The 21,840-nt window shown below is 36.8% G+C and overlaps 1 protein-coding gene across 1 annotated transcript; it reads left to right on the top strand.

Moving 5' to 3' along the window:
• Window positions 1-11: 11 nt before the first annotated feature.
• Window positions 12-5,298, top strand: LOC137012786 (CAAX prenyl protease 2). Its single transcript, XM_067376230.1, has 8 exons — window positions 12-134; window positions 991-1,093; window positions 1,263-1,346; window positions 1,588-1,666; window positions 2,994-3,161; window positions 3,900-3,971; window positions 4,041-4,103; window positions 4,182-5,298. Exons 2-8 carry the CDS (start codon window positions 1,082-1,084, stop codon window positions 4,403-4,405), a joined length of 702 nt encoding a protein of 233 aa, XP_067232331.1. The 5' UTR covers window positions 12-134; window positions 991-1,081; the 3' UTR covers window positions 4,406-5,298.
• The last annotated feature ends 16,542 nt before the right edge of the window (window positions 5,299-21,840 follow it).

Genomic DNA, 21,840 nt, shown 5'->3' with positions numbered 1-21,840 from the left:
GATTGGCCTTCAAAATAAAAGTCCGGAGGCCAAAAGCAACAAAAGAAGCGGTGGAGCTTGCACACACGACCTTGAAAACTGCACAAAAGGAGCACATGCATGTTTCTAATAATATTGGAATGAAATCGGAGTGGGTGAGATATGCTATTTAAATTAAACTCAATTAAGTTTATATTCCCCGGTTGGTGATATAGCCTAGGCAATTTTAGACGCTTATCATATCTTGCTTCACAGGCGTGTTTTGGCGGGTTGATTTTGTGGGAACATACGTCTTTTTTTATTTTTTTATTAATTGTTAATATTGATTGTGTCTGTGTTAATATTGAGAACAGATTGAGACTCCCTTTTGCTGAGGCTCATTTTGATTAACATCTGTCAACTTTATGATCTAGTAATAAAACTAGTAATCTGAATATTTACTTTAATAAAAAAAAATAAAAAATGTTTGACTCTCTCTCTAAACGTATTAAAAACAGCCAAAACAGTCTGAGCCGCATGTCCAAACATAGGTAAAGTGAATTTAAAAAGAAAAAGTGTAATAAAACTAGCCACTTCAACTATTAAAACATTTTTAATCATTTAAAGTATAGTTGACAAAGAGAAGACATGCATAAACTGGACATAAAAAATCATGATTATTCAATTGCTTTACTCTAGCTTGACAACAGAGGCTACGTCATGAACTGCAAGCAGCTTAAGCTCATTATCTTCTTTTCAGAAAGCAGCATGTTTCTTTGGAATAACGGACGATGTTATCAATCAAAACCCTTTCAGAGACTTTTGAAGGAGAGTGTTGGATATCTGTTATGTGTTGTTTACTGCTTGCCTGTTTGTATGTTGGGAGTTTGTATGTATGGAGGGGTAACAGCTTACCCAGGTAGTGATAAAGCTAAGCACTGGGCTATTATTTCTCTGATAACTGAAGAACAGTTCAGTTGCAGTTTAAAATGTTTCAATGATGCCATATATGCTCTTTTGTTCATTCTTCAGGGATCACCCAAACACAATAAAAAGGCGTTTTATCAGTGTTTTGTGTGTGTCAGCTGTTTCACCACTGGTTGTACTGGCATGGACTCATTACATGAAAGTCAGGGTGAGTGTGGGCTGCATGCCAGAGTGACCCATGCATATGCAATGAAATACTTTTCAAGTATTCAGTTACTTTCTTAAGTGTTAAGAGTATTCATTTTTATATAAATTTAAGTTATTTAAAATTTTTACTTAATTTTATCTAATATGATCTATTTTTGGACTTGTTACAGCCAAGTCCACCATTGTGGGCCCTTCTGGGCATTCGTCTAGAGGGCTTTTTGCCTGCCACTCTGCTGCCGCTGACACTCACTATGGTTTGTTATTGCTATCTTCTCTTCTTTTTTTTGATAAACATTAGATAAACATGTAGCCTACAATAACTGGTTACCTGATGGTTACAAACCAGGCCTCTAAACCCAAAGGTTTACCTTACCTTTTACTAGGTACCTAATAAAACCACCATTGTGCTCTTAAGCAAGCAGTGAACCAGAAACAGCTTCATGGGAAGCCATTCCTAAGATTTCTGGTTATTTTATGTATTTATTTTGAACACAGGTGCTTTTTCTTGGACCTCTGACCCAGCTGGCAATTGAGAGCCCAAGAGGACTTTTTCATGATGTTAAAACAGCTTTGAGTGAGTATGAATACGTGTACATTTTAGGGCTGTCAAACAATTAATCATGATTAATGATTAATCGCATACAAAATAGTTTGCCTAATATATGTGGGTGTACTATGTAATTAAGTATACAAACACATTCATGTATATATTTGAGAAATATTTACAAGTATATGTATTTATATTATTATATAATTTATATTATATATAAATACAAATATTTTGTACATAAATAACATATTTCTAACATATATACATATAAATTACACACAGTACTCACACATATATTATGCAAACTCAAACTTTTATTTTGTATGCGATTAATCGTGATTAATCCTTTGACAGTCATATTTAGAATATAAATTTTTAAAATAAAACATTTGAATAAAAAATAAAATAAATATAAAAACTAACTGCTCTAAAAAAAAAAGAAAAGCTCACCAACGCTTCATTTATTTGATCCAAAATACAGCAAAAACATATATTATGATATATTTTTACAATTTCAAATAACTGTTTTCTATTTGAATATATTTTAAAATGCTATTTATTTCTGTGTTGGCAAAGCTGAATTTTCAGCATCATTACTTCATGGTCCTTCAGAAATCATTCTAATATGCTGATTTGCTGCTCAAGAAACATTTATTATTATTACAATGTTGGCAACAGTTGTGTACCTTTTTTTTTTTTTTAGGATTATTTGATGAATAGAAAGTTCAAAAGAACAGCATTTATCTGAAATACAAAGCTTTTGCAACATTATAAATGTCTATACTGTCACTTTTGATCAATTTAATGCATCCTTGCTGAATAAAGTATTAATTTCTTAAAAAAAAAACTCACACTGACCTCAAACTTTTGAAAGGTAGTGATAATGTTACAAACGTTTTCTATTTCAGATGAATGCTGTTCTTTTGAACTTTCTATTCATCAAATAATCCTAAAAAAATGTACACAACTGTTTTCAACATTGATAATAATAATAAATGTTTCTTGAGCATCAAATCCGCATATTAGAATGATTTCTGAAGGACCATGAAGTAATGATGCTGAAAATTCAGCTTTGCCATCACAGAAATAAATAGCATTTTAAAATATTCAAATAGAAAACGGTTATTTTAAATTGTAAAAATATTTCACTATATACTATATTACTGTTCTTGCTGTATTTTGGATCAAATAAATGAAACCTTGGTGAGCAGAAGAGACTTTTCTTAAAAACATTTAAAAAATCCTACCGTTCAAAAACGTGTGTCCGGTAGTGTAGGCTATATAGCCTATATATAATGTAAAAAAAAAACAAAACTAATAATGTAATACTGTGATCCTCATTACTAAGCAGATTCTCGGTCCTGGAGCAAGTGTGTGAAGGATTTGCGATGGCTGCGGAACCACGTGGTGGCTCCATTAACAGAGGAGTTCGTCTTTCGAGCGTGTATGATTCCCATGTTGGTACCATGCATAGGCCCCACTGCTGCCATCTTCATCAGTCCGCTCTTCTTCGGTGTGGGTAAGGTAGAACAGCAAGACGATAATGTAGTTAAATATGTTGTCCTTTCAGCAGATGGCGCTGTCGAGCTCTGATAATGAGCAGTGAACTAGGCTAGTTGTGTATGTGTAAGCTTTTAAAAGGTAGTAAGTGTTCAGGGAGTCAAGTCACCTTTTTACAGCGCTTGTAGAAGCCTCGGACTTTATTTGACCTCTACCATTCGGGGCTACTATCAACAAACGGGCTTTAAATACAACACAGATTATTTCAAAGCATTTTTACAGTGATAAACAGGAAATTAACGATGAAGCAAACAGAATTAAACTTTTGTAAAGCAGCTCTAAATGGGTAAACAGTCATTATTCACTTGAAATCAATTCAGCATTGATTCATTTCGGTTTGATAACTGTGTAAAGTACATCAACTGTGAAATGAGTTATAAATTTATATAAAGCAGCTCTGCAGAAAACAGTAATGTCATCATCCAGCAAAGTTGAGTTTTCATCCAAGTGTCAGTGTGGTCAAATCAGTAATATTGCTGAATATTAAGATTCCCCTAGACCCAACTAAGCAAGCCAAAAGCGACCGTGGCAATCAACCCAAACTTCATCATGTGACAGAAATGGAGAAGACAAAAAACTTGGGAGAAACCAGGCTCAGTTGGGGAGCCAGTTGATTGAACATGGTCTGATGATCATGATTAAAAACTTTCTGTTATATGTTCTTCTGACTTTGCTGTGTTCTTTCTGTCCCACATAGCACATTTCCATCATATCATTGAACAGCTTCACTTTGGACAAGACACTGTGTTTGAAATCCTAATTTGTGCAGGTAAATGCATTTAAATGCCTTACATTTGATGTTGTCTCATCTAAGACTTCATTACATGTTATCTTTCAGCTTTCCAGTTCACTTATACCTCCATCTTTGGAGCTTACACTGCCTTCATATTCATAAGGACAGGTGAGTATCCGTGATATGAATAAATACAGTGTCATCTGGTTTGTGTCTCACCTCAGATTTCAATATCTTATTGACCAGGTCATCTGGTGGGACCCGTGTTGTGTCACTCGTTTTGCAACTGGATGGGTTTTCCTGCCATTGGCTCAGTTTTACTCCATCCACAGAGGCCTGTGATTCTGTTCTTTTACCAGATGGGCGTTCTGCTCTTCCTCATCCTCCTTTTCCCCTTCACAGATCCTGCTTTCTATGGCATGAGCCCCATCTGTAGCCTACTGCTTACACCTCGCTCTGCCTGCACATGACACATCTTTATGGTGCCTGGGTGGAAAGTACCTGAAAATATTTCAAAACATGATGGGGCAAGAGATCCCTTCCATGAAAGACAGTAAATGAAGCATGTTGCTTTCGTGCAAAAGACTCATGCAAGCATACATTCATCAGCATAGATGCTAAGTTAATGACTGTTATATTTAATTTCTTTGCCTTTTTGTGGTAATAGTTTTCAAATTGGAGTATAGATCAGTGGCTCAGCCGAATGATTTATTTTTTCATGTCCCCTTATTTCTTTTTCATTCAATTAAAGTGCAGTTATCAGCTGTTATGTTGTTAAATTAAAACCAGATGCTGATGTGTGTATAGTAGATGAGATGCCATTCAACGTTTAACACAAATCTCAGTTGAGCAGCATTCTCTTGTGTTCTAAAAGGATTTTCATTTACATTGGGTACCATTACATTTAATGGAATGGTATCCTTCATGTCCCATGATTCTTTGTGTGAATTAACCTTCCAGGTAAACAATCAGCTATACTGCGAATGAGCTTTTTGTCACTTCATCCCAAAAGCTAAGATGAGAAGGTGTCTGAAATTCTAACCACCATCCGAAGGTTATATATTGATACTGTATGTAAGTGTTTGTACATTCATTGTTGTGTTAATAGTTACCCTTGCTGTTTATAATTTATTATCATGTACACTACCCTTTCTTAATTTTGTCGTCAGTAAGCTTTTTTGGTCCTGCTTTAGGTGACTTTAACTATACTAACAATTAAATTAATCAATTGATACAATGCACTTATTATGTACATACATGATTTTACATTGTACTTTTATTATTATAATTACCTGCATGTAATTACATCTGTAATTAATCCTGTAATTACAGGTATAATTACACTGTTGACCCTTCCTTTCCCTTTTTAACCCACCAATAAACCTGTTTCTAACCATACCTGTATCCAGCAGCAAAAGTGTTTTGCAATACAACATCAACACAATAAGTACATTACTTATTATTTGATGTAAGTATACAGTAGGTAAAGACACAATATAAAGTGACCATTTTTTTAAAAGAAACAGCAAAGTGGTTTTCATCATTGATAATAACCAGAAGTGTTTTTTTTTTTTTTTTTTTTTTGGATTTGGTTGGTTATTTTTTTTTATTTTCATTTTAATTTCAGTTAAGTTTTAATAATTGTGCTATTTTCTTTAATTTATTTTTATTTCATTTATTTAGTTTTGGTGTTTAGTACCAGGCCAGTTCTCATATAGGTTATTTTATTTAAATTAATGACATTTTTTAAAAGTGCCGTAGAACGTCTTTTTAAAGTAAGTCTAAGGTGTCCCCTGAATGTGTCTGTGAAGTTTCAGCTCAAAATACCCCATAGATTTTTTTTAAATTCATTTTTTTAACTGCCTATTTTGGGGCATCATTAAATATGAGCCGATTTAGGCTGTGGCCCCTTTAAATGCTGATGCTCCCCGCCCACAGAGATCACGCTTGCCTTTAACAGCATAAACAAAGTTCACACAGCTAATATAACCCTCAAAATGGATCTTTACAAAGTGTTCGTCATGCATGCTGCATGCATGCGTCGGATCATGTGAGTATAGTATTTATTTGGATGTTTACATTTGATTCTGAATGAGTTTGATAGTGCTCCATGGCTAACGGCTAATGCTACACTGTTGGAGAGATTTATAAAGAATGAAGTTGTTTATGAATTATACAGACTGCAAGTGTTGGTACGATGGTAATTTTAACCACATTTAACAGTACATTAGCAACATGCTAACGAAACATTTAGAAAGACAGTTTACAAATATCACTAAAAATATCATGATATCATGGATCATGTCAGTTATTATTGCTCCATCTGCCATTTTTTGCTGTTGTCGTTGCTTGCTTACCTAGTCTGATGATTCAGCTGTGCACATCCAGACGTTCTGCCCTTGTCTAATGCTTGAACATGAGCTGGCATATGCAAATATTGGGGTTGTACATATTAATGATCCCGACTGTTACGTCACAGTCAGTGTTATGTTGAGATTTGCCTGTTCGTCAGAGGTCTTTTAAACAAATGAGATTTATATAAGCAGGACACAATGGTGTTTGAGACTCACTGTATGTCATTTCCTTGTACTGAACTCTTGTTATTTAACTATGCCAAGATAAATTCAATTTTAATTCTAGGGCACCTTTAAAATTTTTGTTAAAGGCTTAGTTCACCCAAAAATTAATTACTCAGCCTCATTTCGTTCAAAACCCGTACAGCCTTCTTTCATCTTCGGAACACAAATTAAGATATTTTTGATGAAATCCGAGAGGTATATGACTCGTCCATAGACAGCAATTTAACTGACACTTTCAAGGCCCAGAAAGGTACTAAAGACGTTGTTAAAACAGTCAACGTGACTGCAGTGTTTCAACCTTAATTTTATGAAGTGACAGAATACTTTTTGTGCGCAAAAACAAAACAAAAATAACGACTTTATTCAACAATCTCTTCCCTTCCCAGTCATTATCCTTACGCAGTAAGCACAGTGAAAGTTTCTGTGTTTACATACGAATGCAAAGCTGCACACATGAGCAGCATGACGCATGCGTGTGATGCTGACACAGGAGCCGGCCAATAATGAGTCGGCGTTCTTACATAGAACCTGGAAGCGCTGGACGTAAACAGCATATGAGAATGACACAGAAGAGAAGATATTGTTGAATAAAGTCATTATTTTTGTTTTGTTTTTGCACAAAAAAAATTATTCCCGCCCTTCATAACATTAAGGTTGAACCACTGCAGTCACGTCGACTTTTTTAACGATGTCTTTAGTACCTTTCTGGACCTTGAAAGTGTTGATTATATTGCTGTCAATGGACGAATCATATGCCTCTCAGATTTCATCAAAAATATCTTAATTTGTGTTCCGAAGATGAATGAAGGTCTTACGGGTGTGGAACGACATGAGGGTGAGTAAATATTTTTGGGTGAACTAACCCTTTAACTGCACATCCCTGATAATAAAAATAAATTACAGGTTAAAATATCTTAAAATAGAAAACAGTTATCGTAAATTGTAATAATATTTCACAATACTGTTTTTACTGTATTTTTGATCATATTAATGCATCCCAGTATAATGTATAAATAATCAATGTTGTGCACTTTTAAGGTTTGTGTTCTCTGTTTCTATTGTCATAGTTCAGTTATGGTGATAAGGAGCAGTGTAATGGAGAACATTCCCTTAGAGACATGTAGATAAATAAACAAACAGACTCGAAATGTCCCATACAGTTCTCTCCTGTGAGTGAGCTCTGTTCATTTACACACTAGCCTTTCAAAATAACCTTGGGGTTTGGACCTACGGGATGTAATTAGCAATTTGTTTCTTCCTTCTATTGTAATCTCCAATGATTTGGCAAAAAATTTCCCGCACACACAAAAACAATATTTCTGTGTTTTTTGCCATACAACTTCTCAGGTCACAGTGCACAGAAATCTTCCAAACTGCCGCTCCTGCCAAATACACATTTCTGTGGAATGTTGGGTTTTAGGGTATGAGATTTCAAACCATATGGTGGGCATCAGCAGCTGTCAGTCTTCCAATTATGATTGCCAATCAATACAACACACAATCTGATGTTCAACAAAAAGGATTTCCACAAAAAACACAGATTTTGTGTCTGAAACTCTGAGAAGAGTACGTGTCAGCAGAGCGACGTTGAGAATGAAAAACCTGAGCCCTTTTTCTCCTCGGAGTGTTCCGAATGGTTCTGCTCGGCTGAGGTAGACTGAGGCTCCAGGAAACTTTAATTCCAGGGTCCTCCCGAGGCCTGGTAGAAACCCAAACGCAGCGTATCTGGGAGCCGTAACAAGATAGGCGCAGTGGGACGCGGCACGGCTGTCTGAGGTTTATTACCGTTCTCCAAACAGAACTGTTACCCTTTCCTTCATCTACATTGACCCTCAGGTGTGAAGGACTGAAGGAATTCAGTAGCCAAGAGAGTTTGCTTATATGCTTTGTATTGTAGCATATATTCATACATTCATAAAATTAAATCAGGCAGCGGCTCTAAAGTGATTCACCAGAAAAGCTTCATAAGAAATCCAGATTTTCTGACTCTAGGATTTTCCATGATGAATTAACTGTCACCCTCAGGAGCACCGGCTGACTTTTTGCGGTCAGGGGCCTAATGCAATTCCGAGGGCAGCCATTGTGTTCTGAAACTTTGAAGCATTCCCAGGATATTTTGGCTCCCGGATTCCATGCCGATTGTTAATGTGTTCACCATTCTCCTGTTATATATTCACATATGGTTTCATTGGCCTCAAGTGAATATATGGTTTTCCACTGGCAGTGTCAATGACAAAACCATCAGTGCTGGTGAAATATGGTGTTAGTTGCTGTATTCTGAAACCAAATATTGGTTTATTTTGTGCAACTGTGATTTATTTGCCATTTTTATATAAGATGTTCTGTTTTTCTAATAACCATGAGCAGCTATCAGTATCCACCAACACAGAAAGAAAAAATGACTAACTGTTCTGAACTGAAGCTAATGGTGAAATTACATGCAGCATAAGAATGGCAGTAATGTTAAATTCTGTCATTTATTACTTACCCTCATGTCGTTCCAAACCCGTAAGACCTTTGTTCAACTTCGGGAACACAAATTAAGATATTTTTGATAAAATCTGAGAGGTATCTGAACCACACATAGGCAGCAATGTCATTGCACTTTTCATGGACCAGAAAGGTAGCAAAGTCATCGTTAAAATAGTCCACGTGACTACAGTGGTTCAGGAGAATGACAGGGAAGAGAAGAAATTGTTGATCAGTCTTTATTTTTGTTGCTTCATAACATTAAAGGATCAGTTCATTTTCATATAATTTCCCGATAATTTACTCACCCTCATGTCATCCAAGATGTTGTAACGACATAATTATTTGTTATAGTTTACCAATAACTGTTTAAAGCACGCTGGGGCCTGTCCCCCATCTCCCGAGAAGTTCTTAGTTACAAGTTTTATTGTACTAAAGAATGTGGTTGCCACATTGAGAGCAGAGAAGGGACACACGGAAACGGGCATCTTTCCTGCATTATTCCCACATAACACAGACTCTCTTGCATTAATGTACAGACAGACTGTTCTATAAATGAACATGCACATTCCCAGGAAATGGTATCCATTATTACTGTTGCTGTATTACAATCATTGTATTTACATGTTTTATGATACATTTAAGGTAACTTCAATTATGCCACGTTTAGTGTCTATGGGTTCGTATCAAGAAGATTTAAATGCTTGTGTATGCGGTATGTCCATACCTGTGCAACACATTACAAGAATCTTTAATAGTTCTTCTTCAAAAACTCAGCCAGTTAATCTTGCTCGGTCATAAAAGCCCTGACAGGAGGCGTGTTGTCACCCGGAAATACAACATCTTCATTGGTCCGGTCAACAACTAGGAGGTGTGACTTTGACCAGAGGTTAAAAGCCAGTGAACAATGCCATTCCCGCTCTCTTTTTTGCTTCTTGGATGACTGAAGATACCCCCTTTTTGCCAAGGCCCGTAGGCCTAGGTCTGCATGCCTCGGCCTACAACCCAGCCATGTGCTAATCTATAAGTTGTTTCATAGTACCTCATCCAACACAGAAGATACTGGAAACAACTTCAGACTGAATCATCAAGATTTCTCCTCAGCCTGCAGATCCGATGCTCCTCAGCCTAAAGGCCTAAAGTATCGTACATTTGAACACTAAACAGCGATTTAGTATTGATTTGTAAAACTTACCTTTGTCAGCAATGGTATTTATTGCTGAGGAAACTGATGATTCTTTTCCAGATTGTCTTTGACTTTTTTCCTATAGTTCCACTTCCGGTTCAACTCTATCATTGCTCATTCTTACCTGTGTATGTGTGTGACCTGCATGTATGTTATGTGTTTGTGAGTTAGTTAAAAAAAGATTGTGCACAATAGATGTTTGGTTCTGACTCCGTCTGCTAATAAATTGCCTCTTAAATGATTTAGATCCTAACTACATGCTCTGAGTAGTACTGTATAATAAGAACGTTGTTTTTCCATAACCTGGAAATGAACATTTCTTAGAATTAATAAACAATCAACACTTATTGTCACAGGACGAACAGGTTAATTGATTGTAACATTAATCTTAATGTAGCTACATCCAGTTAATCTGATTAACTGATGTACATATTCATAATTAATCACAATTAATAATCATAAGGAGTTATGAATAATGATTAATATTTCCCGTCTGAGTTAATTCGCTACAATGTCCATGTCTTTCTTTCTTCAGTCGAAAAGAAATTAAGGTTTTTGATGAAAACATTCCAGGATTATTCTCCTTATAGTGGACTTCAATGGACTCCAAACGGTTGAAGGTCAATAGTTTCAGTGCAGCTTCAAAGAGCTTTAAACGATACCAGACAAGGAATAAGGGTCTTTTCTAGCGAAACGATCGTTCATTTTCTAAAAAAAAATAAAAAATGTACATGCTTATACATGTATACATCTTGGATGACATGGGGGTGAGTAAATTATCAGCAAATGTTAAATATGAAAGTGAACTAATCCTTTAAAGGGGACCTATTATGCAAAATTCTCTTTTGCATGGTGTTTGGCTATAAATGTGTGTTGGCAGTGTGTGTACACAACCACCCTATAGTGATAAAAATCCAACCACTCCTCTTTTTTTTAATCCCCATAAATCATAAGCAGTGTCTCAGAACAAGCCGTTTGCACAATCCTGACAGAGTGACATTACATTAGCCACAGGTCCCGCCCATAAATGTTGACAGACACTTATGTTTGAACATAGAACCGCCCTGAGTGAGTTCACAGCGAGTTGTACACAGTCCGCCATTGCTGCACTGACGAGAACGTCTCCCAAGTGTTTTAGGTGTTCTGTAGCTGGATGGAGTAATCCACAGAGCTCTCTAAATTTACTCCATAAATTTGAGCCGCTGAAGATGAGGTGGATTAATTTTGTTTTAGAAGAAAATGCTCCCTCAACTCTACCGAAATTCGTTTGCGCAATGTCTGCGCAAATCATTTCACACCGAAATTTGTGAACGAATGTCAATACAAAGGGACAATACAAAACAGAGATTGTGCTAAAAATTTGCTACTCAAGGATAGATCAGTACAAACTGTTCGTGATCCGGCTTACAGTCTCCAGAGTGATACTGGATATGGCAGTAATGAAGGTGAGAGCACTTTATTACAGTTCATCGAAGTTGATTTACAGATATAAAGCTTACCAGTTTATTAAGCACTACCCAAAAAGGTATAAGGTCTTTATATATTTGTTTACTGTTAGTTGTAACGAGTGTTTTTGTGTACTTCGCTGTGTATGTTGATGATAATGCAAGAGAAAGAGAGAGTTTATGGATAATATTTTAATGCACACATGCACTGTGTTTTATTAAGCTCTTACAGTGATTTTCTAGAGTGAAAACAGATGCTTCATCTTTTGTGTGAAGTACAATAAACATCATAAAACTCATCTGTAAAGTTTTGGCCATCATTTGGATGGGGTCCGGTACAACAGGCTTGTACTAATATAGTAGAAGAAGACATAATAAGTTATAACCGTAATTGAACTAAACTATACCTGTTCCTCCACGCAGCATATATTCGCAGTTTCTGACATTATAGTGCGTCCTGACTGACTCCTGACACCAGAGAATCAGCTCTTAAAGCTCCGCCCTCTTAGACTGAGCGCAGCAGCTCATTTGCATTTAAAGGGCACACACTGAAACGGTGCGTTTTTGCTCAACCTCAAAATATGGCAATTTTAACATGCTATAAAAATTATCTGTGGGGTATTTTGAGCTATCAGAGACTTATTTTACATCTTGTAAAATGGGGCATAATAGGTCCCCTTTAAGGTTGAAGCACTGTAGTTACATGGACTATTTTAACAATGTCTTTACCACCTTACTGGGATTTCATCAAAAATATCTTAATTTGTGTACCAAAGATGAATGAAGGTCTTAATGGGTTTGGAACGACATTAGAGTGTGTAATTTAATTTTTTGGGTGAACTAACCCTTTAAGCATATTAAGAACCTTCCATTGGAAGAACATATTGTTTTAATGATTGAAAAAGAGGATTGTACGAATATTGGAGTCTGTTTGAGGTCAGTGGGTTGCTTCCAGCTAGACAGCCAGAGATCATGGAAATAATGAGAGTTTTGACATCAAGACTCTCTCTCACCCTATTCCAGAACTTTTCCTCTTTATTGGTCTCTTTTGTAGCAATTTAGCTAGTGAAATATGGAATATCTGATCATCTTTTAATTCATTTTCCACTTCACACTGCTCAAACTCTTTGCTTGTCTCAAAATCTTCTTGCCCCCTTCTCCCTCATAAGCAGGTGTCTGCCTGGCTATATGTCTGACAGTCCGTTGTGTTTATTATCAAGGTGAAGAGAGAGACATTGATAGCCCTGGAATCTTCATTGTTTTTGATGTGATTTGATCATCCCGTTCAGAAAGCCAACATTGTCTAGACTTTCCATTGATGGCCGTGCATATACTTATAGTAGATTTTTTTTTTAGAATCCCACAGCAAACACTTAGTGTTTTAGTGTCATTCCATGACTTCACATATTCTCTGTGTACAAGCAAACAGACAAGTGGACGCAAGGGCATTTAATGTGATTCCAAAGAAAAAAAATGTTCCTCTTCAAAGACAATAAGGCGTGTTTTCGGTGTTTCCATCACTGGATGGGCAGATTTCCTGTCTGTGAGCAGCAGATGTTTTTGTTAAAACTATTTTTTGCCACAAGTTACAAATAACACAGATCTTGATTCAGATCGTTTTTCAGCTGCATTTCTGCCTCAACAGCATTTTTTGGTTTTGTTTTATCAAAGAGCCAAAGTAAATTTTAAAGTTCTGTTGTAAATGAAAAAGCAGATCACAAGCACTTTCTGAGCTTGCTCCTGCCTTTCCATATTATGTTATGTTGAATTCCACAAAACCCGCAACATTCTATTCATAGCTTTACATATTATTTTCACTGCAGACCGTTTGAAGATATCTGTTTTGCAAGGAAACAAATGTTGCAGGACGTAACCCTGTCATCCATGTTTTGAAACTGGAACTTATTAAATGTTCTCTGAGATGTGGCTTTGTCTTCAAACCATCCACTTCACAGTGTTAAAACGGGCTGAATAAAACAACAAAGGAGTCTGTGCATTGTATCCTGCAGACATGTGACTACACTGTTCTTTTTAAAGGGTTATGAGTAATTCAAGACTGAGACAGCTTAGACGGTCTGAGGCCTTGCAAAAATCTCCTTGAAGGAAACATCTTGACAAGATGGAAAACTTTAATGATAATTGAGACACCTTTTCTCAAGGTGAAATTTTCTTGGGAATACATTCTGCTGAATTCGTTTACCATGTGGTCTTTTTGACTAATAGTTTCAGGATGTCTAACGAATGATGAGTGGCTGCTGCCTCCTGCTCAGAGGCCACAGTAGGGTCGGCTTCGCTCGAAAGCCTTGCCGCTTTGAGTCAATAAACAAACGATGGAACCTATTAAATCCGTACGAACATACTGAATGAACTCAACACTTTGTTTTTATAAAGCTCATTATCATTGGATGACACGTACTGCCTCAATGTAACATATATCTAAGGTATGTGTGAGTTAAGGAGAGAAAAGGCCACAACAAAACAGATTTTTTTTATCCCTTTTTGACATTTCACGGCCAACTTCAAATCGATATAGCCTACATCAGCAGTTTTCAAACTGTGGAATGTGACTTGCGATGATCTGATGGGTCACGCAAAGTGTGAGATGCGTTCATGCAAGTATTAGAAGTTCTAAAATTCAATGAACAAGTTTGTTGATGGGCATAATTTGTATTAACATTTTTCTGAAATGACTCATAACAAGTGTGTTGAAGATCAGTGCAGTGTTTCTTCCTTTCAGAAGCAACGTTACTCACATGCAGCAGCATACAAAAATACAGCAGCCACATTTAAATGAACACTTTCTGATTCGATTGCAATGCAATGCACACCTACCTAGTCAGACGTCGGTTATCCAATTCGCTAACAAAAGACTCTTAATAATTGGTTATTTATTGAATTGTTCATAGGGATTCCTGAACTCAGGTTTAAAATCTTCTAATTAATGCTTCACTGAATAAACTCACAGAATCTGTCAGATTGGCTTCTGAATAAAAGTAATGCTCACTTAGGCTACTGAACTGCACGGTCAATGTATTATTATATATACACTGATCAGGCATAACATTAAAACCACCTTCCTAATATTGTGTTGGTCTCCGTTTTGCTGCCAAAACAGCTCTGACCCGTTGAGGCATGGACTCCATTAGACCCCTGAAGGTGTGCTGTGGTATCTGGCACCAAGATGTTAGCAGCAGATCCTTTAAGTCCTGTAAGTTGTGAGGTGGGGCCTCCATGGATCTGACTTGTTTGTTCAGCACATCCCGCAGATTCTCGATTGGATTGAGATCTGGGGAATTTGGAGGCCAAGTCAACACCTCAAACTCGTTGTTGTGCTCCTCAAACCATTCCAGAACCATTTTTGCTTTGTGGCAGGGCACATTTTTCTGCTGAAATAGGCCACAGACACCAGGGAATACCGTCTCCATGAAAGGGTGTACATGGTCTGCAACAATGCTTAGGTAGGTGGTACGTGTCAAAGTAACATCCACAGGGATGGCAGGACCCAAGGTTTCCCAGCAGAACATTGCCCAAAGCATCACACTGCCTCCGCCGGCTTGCCTTCTTCCCATAGTGTATCCTGGTGCTTTCAGCGGTGGACAGGGGTCAGCATGGGCACCCTGACTGGTCTGAAAAGGTCAGGACAGGCAGATATCATTCACAGGTCAGGAAACATTACACAGTCCAACGGCAGGCAGCAGAGGGTTGTAAACAAAAGACAAACAGGATCAGAAACAGGCAGGCAATCAATACAGGGAAACGCTCAGAATTATACACAGGGGTGAAACAAGACTTCGCAATGAGGTGGTGTGTGAGAGAGTCTTAAAGGTGCCTTAGAATCAAAATTTGAATTTACCTCGGCATAGTTAAATAACAAGAGTTCATTACATGGAAAAGACATACATTGAGTTTCAAACCCCATTGCTTCCTCTTATGTAAATCTCATTTGTTTAAAAGACTTCCGGAAAACATGCGGATCTCAACATAACACCGACTGTTATGTAACAGTCAATCATTAATATGTATGACCCCAATATTTGCATATATGCCAGCCCATGTTCAAGGCATTAGACAAGGAAAGGCAGTATTCATGTCTGGATCTGTGCACAGACAAGGTAAGCAAGCAAGAACAACAGCAAAAAATGGCAGATGGAGCAATAATAACTGACATGATCCATGATATCATGATATTTTTAGTGATATTTGTAAATTGTCTTTCTAAATGTTTCATTAGCATGTTGCTAATGTACTGTTAAATGTGGTTAAAGTTACCATCGTTTCTTACTGTATTCACGGAGACAAGAGAGCCGTCGCTATTTTCATTTTTAAACATGTGCAGTCTGTATAATGCATAAACACAACTTCATCCTTTATAAATCTCTCCAACAGTGTAGCATTAGCTGTTAGCCACAGAACATAGCCTCAAACTCATACAGAATCAAACGTAAACATCAAAATAAATACTTTACTCACATAATTCGAAGCATGCATACAGCATGCATGACGAACATCTTGTAAAAATCGATTTTAGGGTTATTTTAGCTGTGTGAACTTTGTAAATGCGCTGTAATATAGTCGAGAGCTCGTGTGTCAGGGAGCATGCCATTTAAAGGGGCGGCGCTGCCAAAATCAGTGCATAGTTAATGATGCCCCAAAATAGGCAGTTAAAAAAATTAATAAAAAAAAAATCTATGGGGTATTTTGAGCTGAAACTTCACAAACACATTCAGGAGACACCTTAGACTTATATTACATCTTGTGAAAAAGCATTCTTGGGCACCTTTAAATCCAGATAATAAGCTACAGCTGTATGTATTCACTTCACCTGTCAGTGGTCATAATGTTATGCCTGATCGGTGTATATAGGCTACTTGAATATAGCTGCTCTTACTTGCCTTGCCATCAAGAAAGCAAAAATATATTCCTTTTTTCTGTATGCAGTCATGTTGTTGTTCCTCGTTTACATACCTTTCCTTATACATTAAAGGCAATGAAATGCATTAGTAAGTAGGCTTATCCAATGCTATAATATGACAAGGAAAGTTTAAAAAATATATTTTCTTCACATTTTTGTCTAAACCATTCATGGTGGGTCTCAAGATTTATTACCTCTCTATGTCCTAACATGAAAAAGTGTTCAAACATTAGAGTGTGCTACTAACAACACCAAGGTCATGGGTTCAATTCCCAAGGAATGCATGAACTAATTAAATGTGGATGCAATGTTGATTTTGATAAAAGTGTCTGCCTGATGTAAAAAGCTATGGAAAACCTAATCTATACAAGATCATTTTCATTAACCCTTACACCTCACCTCATGTCCTTTACTGCTCCCTGTATGGTCAAAGTGTGTGGAGATAGATATGTTATGGCATAAGTATGAGGGGAAAAAATAACATGGGATTAGTGAAGCTGCTGTTGAATACTAAGGGACTGCATTCGATGGCAGTGAATCAAGAATTTTTCAAACAGTAGAGGGAAGGAGTCTGCTTAGAGACTAGCAGCAGAAGAAACATGTGATCTTAACATAGTGATACTTTTGTTAGCAATGTAACCAGACACTAAGCCTGCCAAGCACTCTCATCCCAAGAGGACCAATGAGATATTTTGAGAACTTTAAGATCATAGACTACCAGCAGACACCAAACACTTGAGTTTTTCTTTATGTCTTGGCCTTTACAAACTATTTTGGATTGTCTAGACCATAGTCAGGTTGTGATATTTAGAGAGATGTCTGCAATTTGATTCTTTTCATGAAGCATCACTGCTGAAGACTCCACAACAAAGACCTTGACCACAGCAGGGAAGAAAGCTTTGAGGAATGTGAAGGTTTCTCAATCTAAGTAAGCAAATCTACAGAGAGAATGAACAGATGCTATCTAGATCAGTTGCAACGGGGCCGGCATATGCTATGCACATCAGTTAGGAGAGGGGCTGAGGTAATAAAGAAACTAGAAGTTATTGCAGACCTTCATACCTGACTTGAGGACCTGAGTGAGATGGTTTTATAGATCAAAGCCTCCTACAGTCACAAACTGCAATTGAAAAACCAGAGAGAGAGAGAGAGATGGAGGATGCCAGGATAAATGGCTATTTTTTAATGTCTAAAGAATAAAAACTGGGGAGAAGAAAACAAATGTTCAGAGTTTGCCCTCAAGAATCTGATGTAGTAGGGGAAAATGACATGGTTATCATGGATAAAGTGAAAAAAAGAAGAGTTATTGGATTATTCTCGCAGTAGGTCACATATGTGTGTTTTATTGACATTTTATCAAAGAAGTAACCATGATGATTCAATTTGAACTAATAAAGGAAAAGTGTATACGTAGCACTACGATGTTGGCTACAACCTCTGACTTGGAACAACTGATGACAGAATGAAATATAGGCTCGGCCTGTGTGCTGAATTAGAAAAAAATTACATAACAGCCCATAAGCTTTCAGTTTTTCCAAACTACTCTCCACCAACAGACATGTGTTGTATATTCCTGTAAACCTTTTAACACAGTTCAAATGATCCATTTGAATAATAATAAAAAAAAAAACAAAAAAAAAAAAAACAGAGAGAGCACATCTCAAAAAACCAGCCAAGAGTCAATGTAGCAGTATTTTCCTTTTTATATGTGAAGACTTCAGGAGCTAAAGGTCATCAATGGTTAGAGAGGTTAGCAGAGATTCCTACTAAATCAAATCTACTAGTGCAGACATCTTTAGTGGCTTTCTGATCTCTCAGGGTGTTGAGAAAATGGGAGACAGGATTTTAAAACAACCCCCCCAAATTACTAACCTCCATTTCCCAGCATTCCTCATCAGGATATTCCCTTAGGGACCATCACTTATGTGCATACATTGGGCAGGGTCCTTCATGCTCTGCTGGGGGCAAACATACAAACAACATCCTTTGTTAGTCATATGGAATCTGAAGCTTTGACAGTGGGATGTGGAATTGTGCCTTAGACTAAACTAAATTTTTAGAAAAACAAACAAACAAACAAATAGACTAAATTTGTCCAATTTGATGCTCTTAGTGATTGCATCCTGGTTGTGTCAAATATAACTTTACAGAGTTTTTACGTCTCTTTTGCTAAGGCAGATGAATGTCTCACCTAAAGAATACGCCATCACAATCATTTAGAATCGGACATACCTGAAAAATGACTAGCTGTTCAGTGAGTAAATTGTGAACTTAAGAGTTAATTCACCCCAAAATTAAAATTCTGCCATTAATTACTCACCCTCATGTCGTTTCAAATCTGTAAGACTTTCGTTCATCTTCAGAACACAAATGAAGATATTTTTTGATGAAATCTGAGAGCTTTCTGTCCAGACAGCCATAAAGAGATCGTAAAACTAATCCATATGAATTGAGCGGTTTAGTCCAAAATGTTCTGAAGAGACACGATCGCTTTATATGATCAGATTGAATTTAGGCTTTTATTCACATAAACATTCATCAACTCACAAACCAATGGAAGCTCAAGTATGTTCACGTGATGTGCGAGAACCAATGAGGTTGACTCACAAGAGTCATTTGTTCACGAATCAGACATCACAGTTTGTGATGTGTTAAAGGGTTAGCTTAACTAAAAATGAAAATTCTGTCATTTATTACTCACCCTCATGTCGTTCCACACCCGTAAGACCTTCGTTAATCTTCGGAACACAAATTAAGATATTTGTTGAAATCCGATGGCTCCGTGAGGCCTCCATAGGGAGCAATGACACTTCCTCTCTCAAGATCCATAAAGGTAATAAAAACATATTTAAATCAGTTCATGTGAGTACAGTGGCTCAATATTAATATTATAAAGCGACGAGAATATTTTTGGTGCACCAAAATAAAACAAAATAACAACTTATTTAGTTATGGCCGATTTCAAAACACTGCTTCAGGAATCTTCGGAGCATAATGAATCAGCGTATTGAATCATGATTTGGATCGTGTGTCAAACTGCTGAAATGTGACTTTGGTGCTCCGAACTGATGATTTGACACGCTGATTCATTATGCTCCGAAGCTTCATGAAGCAGTGTTTTGAAATTGGCCATCACTAAATAAGTTGTTATTTTTGTTTTTTTGGCGCACCAAAAATATTCTCATCACTTTATAATATTAATATTGAGCCACTGTACTCACATGAACTGATTTAAATATGTTTTTAGTACCTTTATGGATCTTGAGAGAGGAAGTGTCATTGCTCCCTATGAAGGCCTCACGGAGCCATCGGATTTCAACTAAAATATCTTCATTTGTGTTCCAAAGATTAACGAAGGTCTTACTGGAGTGGAACGGCATGAGGGTGAGTAATAAATTAAATAACTTTTATTTTTGGGTAAACTAACCATTTAATTGTTGCAGGGTTTATGACATGATATCTGACCGTTCCGCATTTGGACAACAAAGCTTCCACAACTGTGGCTACTGGCCCTGCACATGATATGCAAGAAAAAAAAGTAGGCTATATCGTGTGCATGATTTGAGTCAACTATTCCTTTAATATTGGTCCTGCAAAGCACCATCATTTAGTATTTATTCATTTATTTTTGTAATATTGCAAGAGCCATATTTGTAGTGTAGCCTGTATTTTTTATTTTTTTGTAACAGAAATTATACAGAAAATAGGCCTAACAATAATGTAGGCCTTCAAACAAAGTCCAACAGAAGAGACTGCATCTCAAAAGTATACAGTGAAGGTGAATGCTTTATGGTCTTCTAGACTCTAGGGTTTGTAATAGTCCATCAAATGGAACTTTAGGATGACCATGGCTTTTCAAATTAAAAACACCTTTATTATCAGATGACAACAGGTGAAAGCAGTATCACCTCACCTGTTGCTGAGTTTGTTGTGTTGCTCTCCCTGAAGAAGGCATGGGCCACAACACGTTGGAGAGTTTTTAGATTTTTTTGTATGTAGCCATCTGATAATAAAGGCTTTCAAATTTGAAATAGTGCCATGGTCATCCTAAATCTTTTCTTTGATGCAATAATGTAGGCCTATTTACAAAAAATAAAAAATAAAAACATTCTTTTTTACCCTCATGATGTAGCACAAGACATTTATAAGCATTTTTTTGCAGACTGGTCATTTTTGACTGGGAACATCACAAGTGTTCTAGGGTTTTCAACTCCACACAATTCTGTTATTCATCAGGAAAAAAGGTATAAAACTTCAAGAAAATGCAGGAAATCACAGCTGTTTTTCAATGAAATGTAGGGTATCACTAAACAAATGTAAATATGTTGTGTTTCAGATATTTCTCCTAGGCTTAAATCATTGAAAGGCATTGGCCTAACAGAGAGAAAGCATATATCTTGTATAAATAGCTTCTACTGAGGTTGTATCCACATGATAAAATCTCTAGACTGCACTCTTCTGACTGAGGTCAGGAACCGACCCTTTACAACACTCATGACTATAATTTATTTGTGTTGAAATCATAGTCAGGGGAGAGGGCCAATCTGATATAAGTGTTTCCTTTGGGGACTGACCATAGAAAACACACTGAATTGGCAGCTGAACTTATGTGGCTGTGATCATCACCAGTTATCACTTTAATAGTATTACAGAGCTAGCAAGGGTGCATATAGATTACTATTATATTCTACAAACAAAGCTACAATTACAAAAAGGTTCTCAATTGACCATGATAGATGTGTGAACTTCTGTGTGAACTTCAAGCTGTACATATTTGACTGCTAGAGTGAATTTGGCAATACAATCAGTCTGTTTTACTGACAGTCGTTCCTCAAAGTGGTGGAAAATATTGTTCAGCTGAATCAGTTTCAATGTGCTTGTCATAGAAAAGTTCCAAGCTATGAAACACAAAAGCAGTTGCTTGGTGCTTTAAGCATCTAGTCTTTCTGATCTCCATTTAGGAAGTTTTATCTTGCAGAGGCAAAGATGCAAATCTCAACATTTAATGTGGAAATGCAGGAAGATGTGTCCTCAGTCTAGACTGGTTTAACATCTGGAAAATTGAGGAGAAAAAAATGGCCCTTGTAGATTAGTGCATCTGGGGGGTTGGGGGGTTACCTAAACAAAACCAAAATGTGCCTATTTTGCTGAATTTTCCTTTTCTCATCGAAAGAATTCATCCATGTTTTTACTGCATTCATCTGTGCTGCTTCTTTTGTCTCTTCCGTGTCAATATTTATGAGATTATTCTGTTATTTTATCCATCTACAATGAGGTATTTGGGAGTTTTACTTTGGTCAAGTATGTTCGAGTT

Source organism: Chanodichthys erythropterus, chromosome 22 (assembly GCF_024489055.1).
Source record: "Chanodichthys erythropterus isolate Z2021 chromosome 22, ASM2448905v1, whole genome shotgun sequence".
Classification (NCBI taxonomy): domain Eukaryota; kingdom Metazoa; phylum Chordata; class Actinopteri; order Cypriniformes; family Xenocyprididae; genus Chanodichthys; species Chanodichthys erythropterus.
The sequence above is the reverse complement of the archived record's forward strand: the minus strand, read 5'-3'. Positions and strand labels throughout refer to the sequence as shown.

What these genes read in the sequence shown, in the direction of transcription:
- LOC137012786 (XM_067376230.1), top strand. An exon ending in TGCCGCTGACACTCACTATG is followed by an intron (nt 1,347 to 1,587) that starts GTTTGTTATTGC and finishes TTTTGAACACAG; the next exon opens with GTGCTTTTTCTTGGACCTCT. An exon ending in TGATGTTAAAACAGCTTTGA is followed by an intron (nt 1,667 to 2,993) that starts GTGAGTATGAAT and finishes ATTACTAAGCAG; the next exon opens with ATTCTCGGTCCTGGAGCAAG.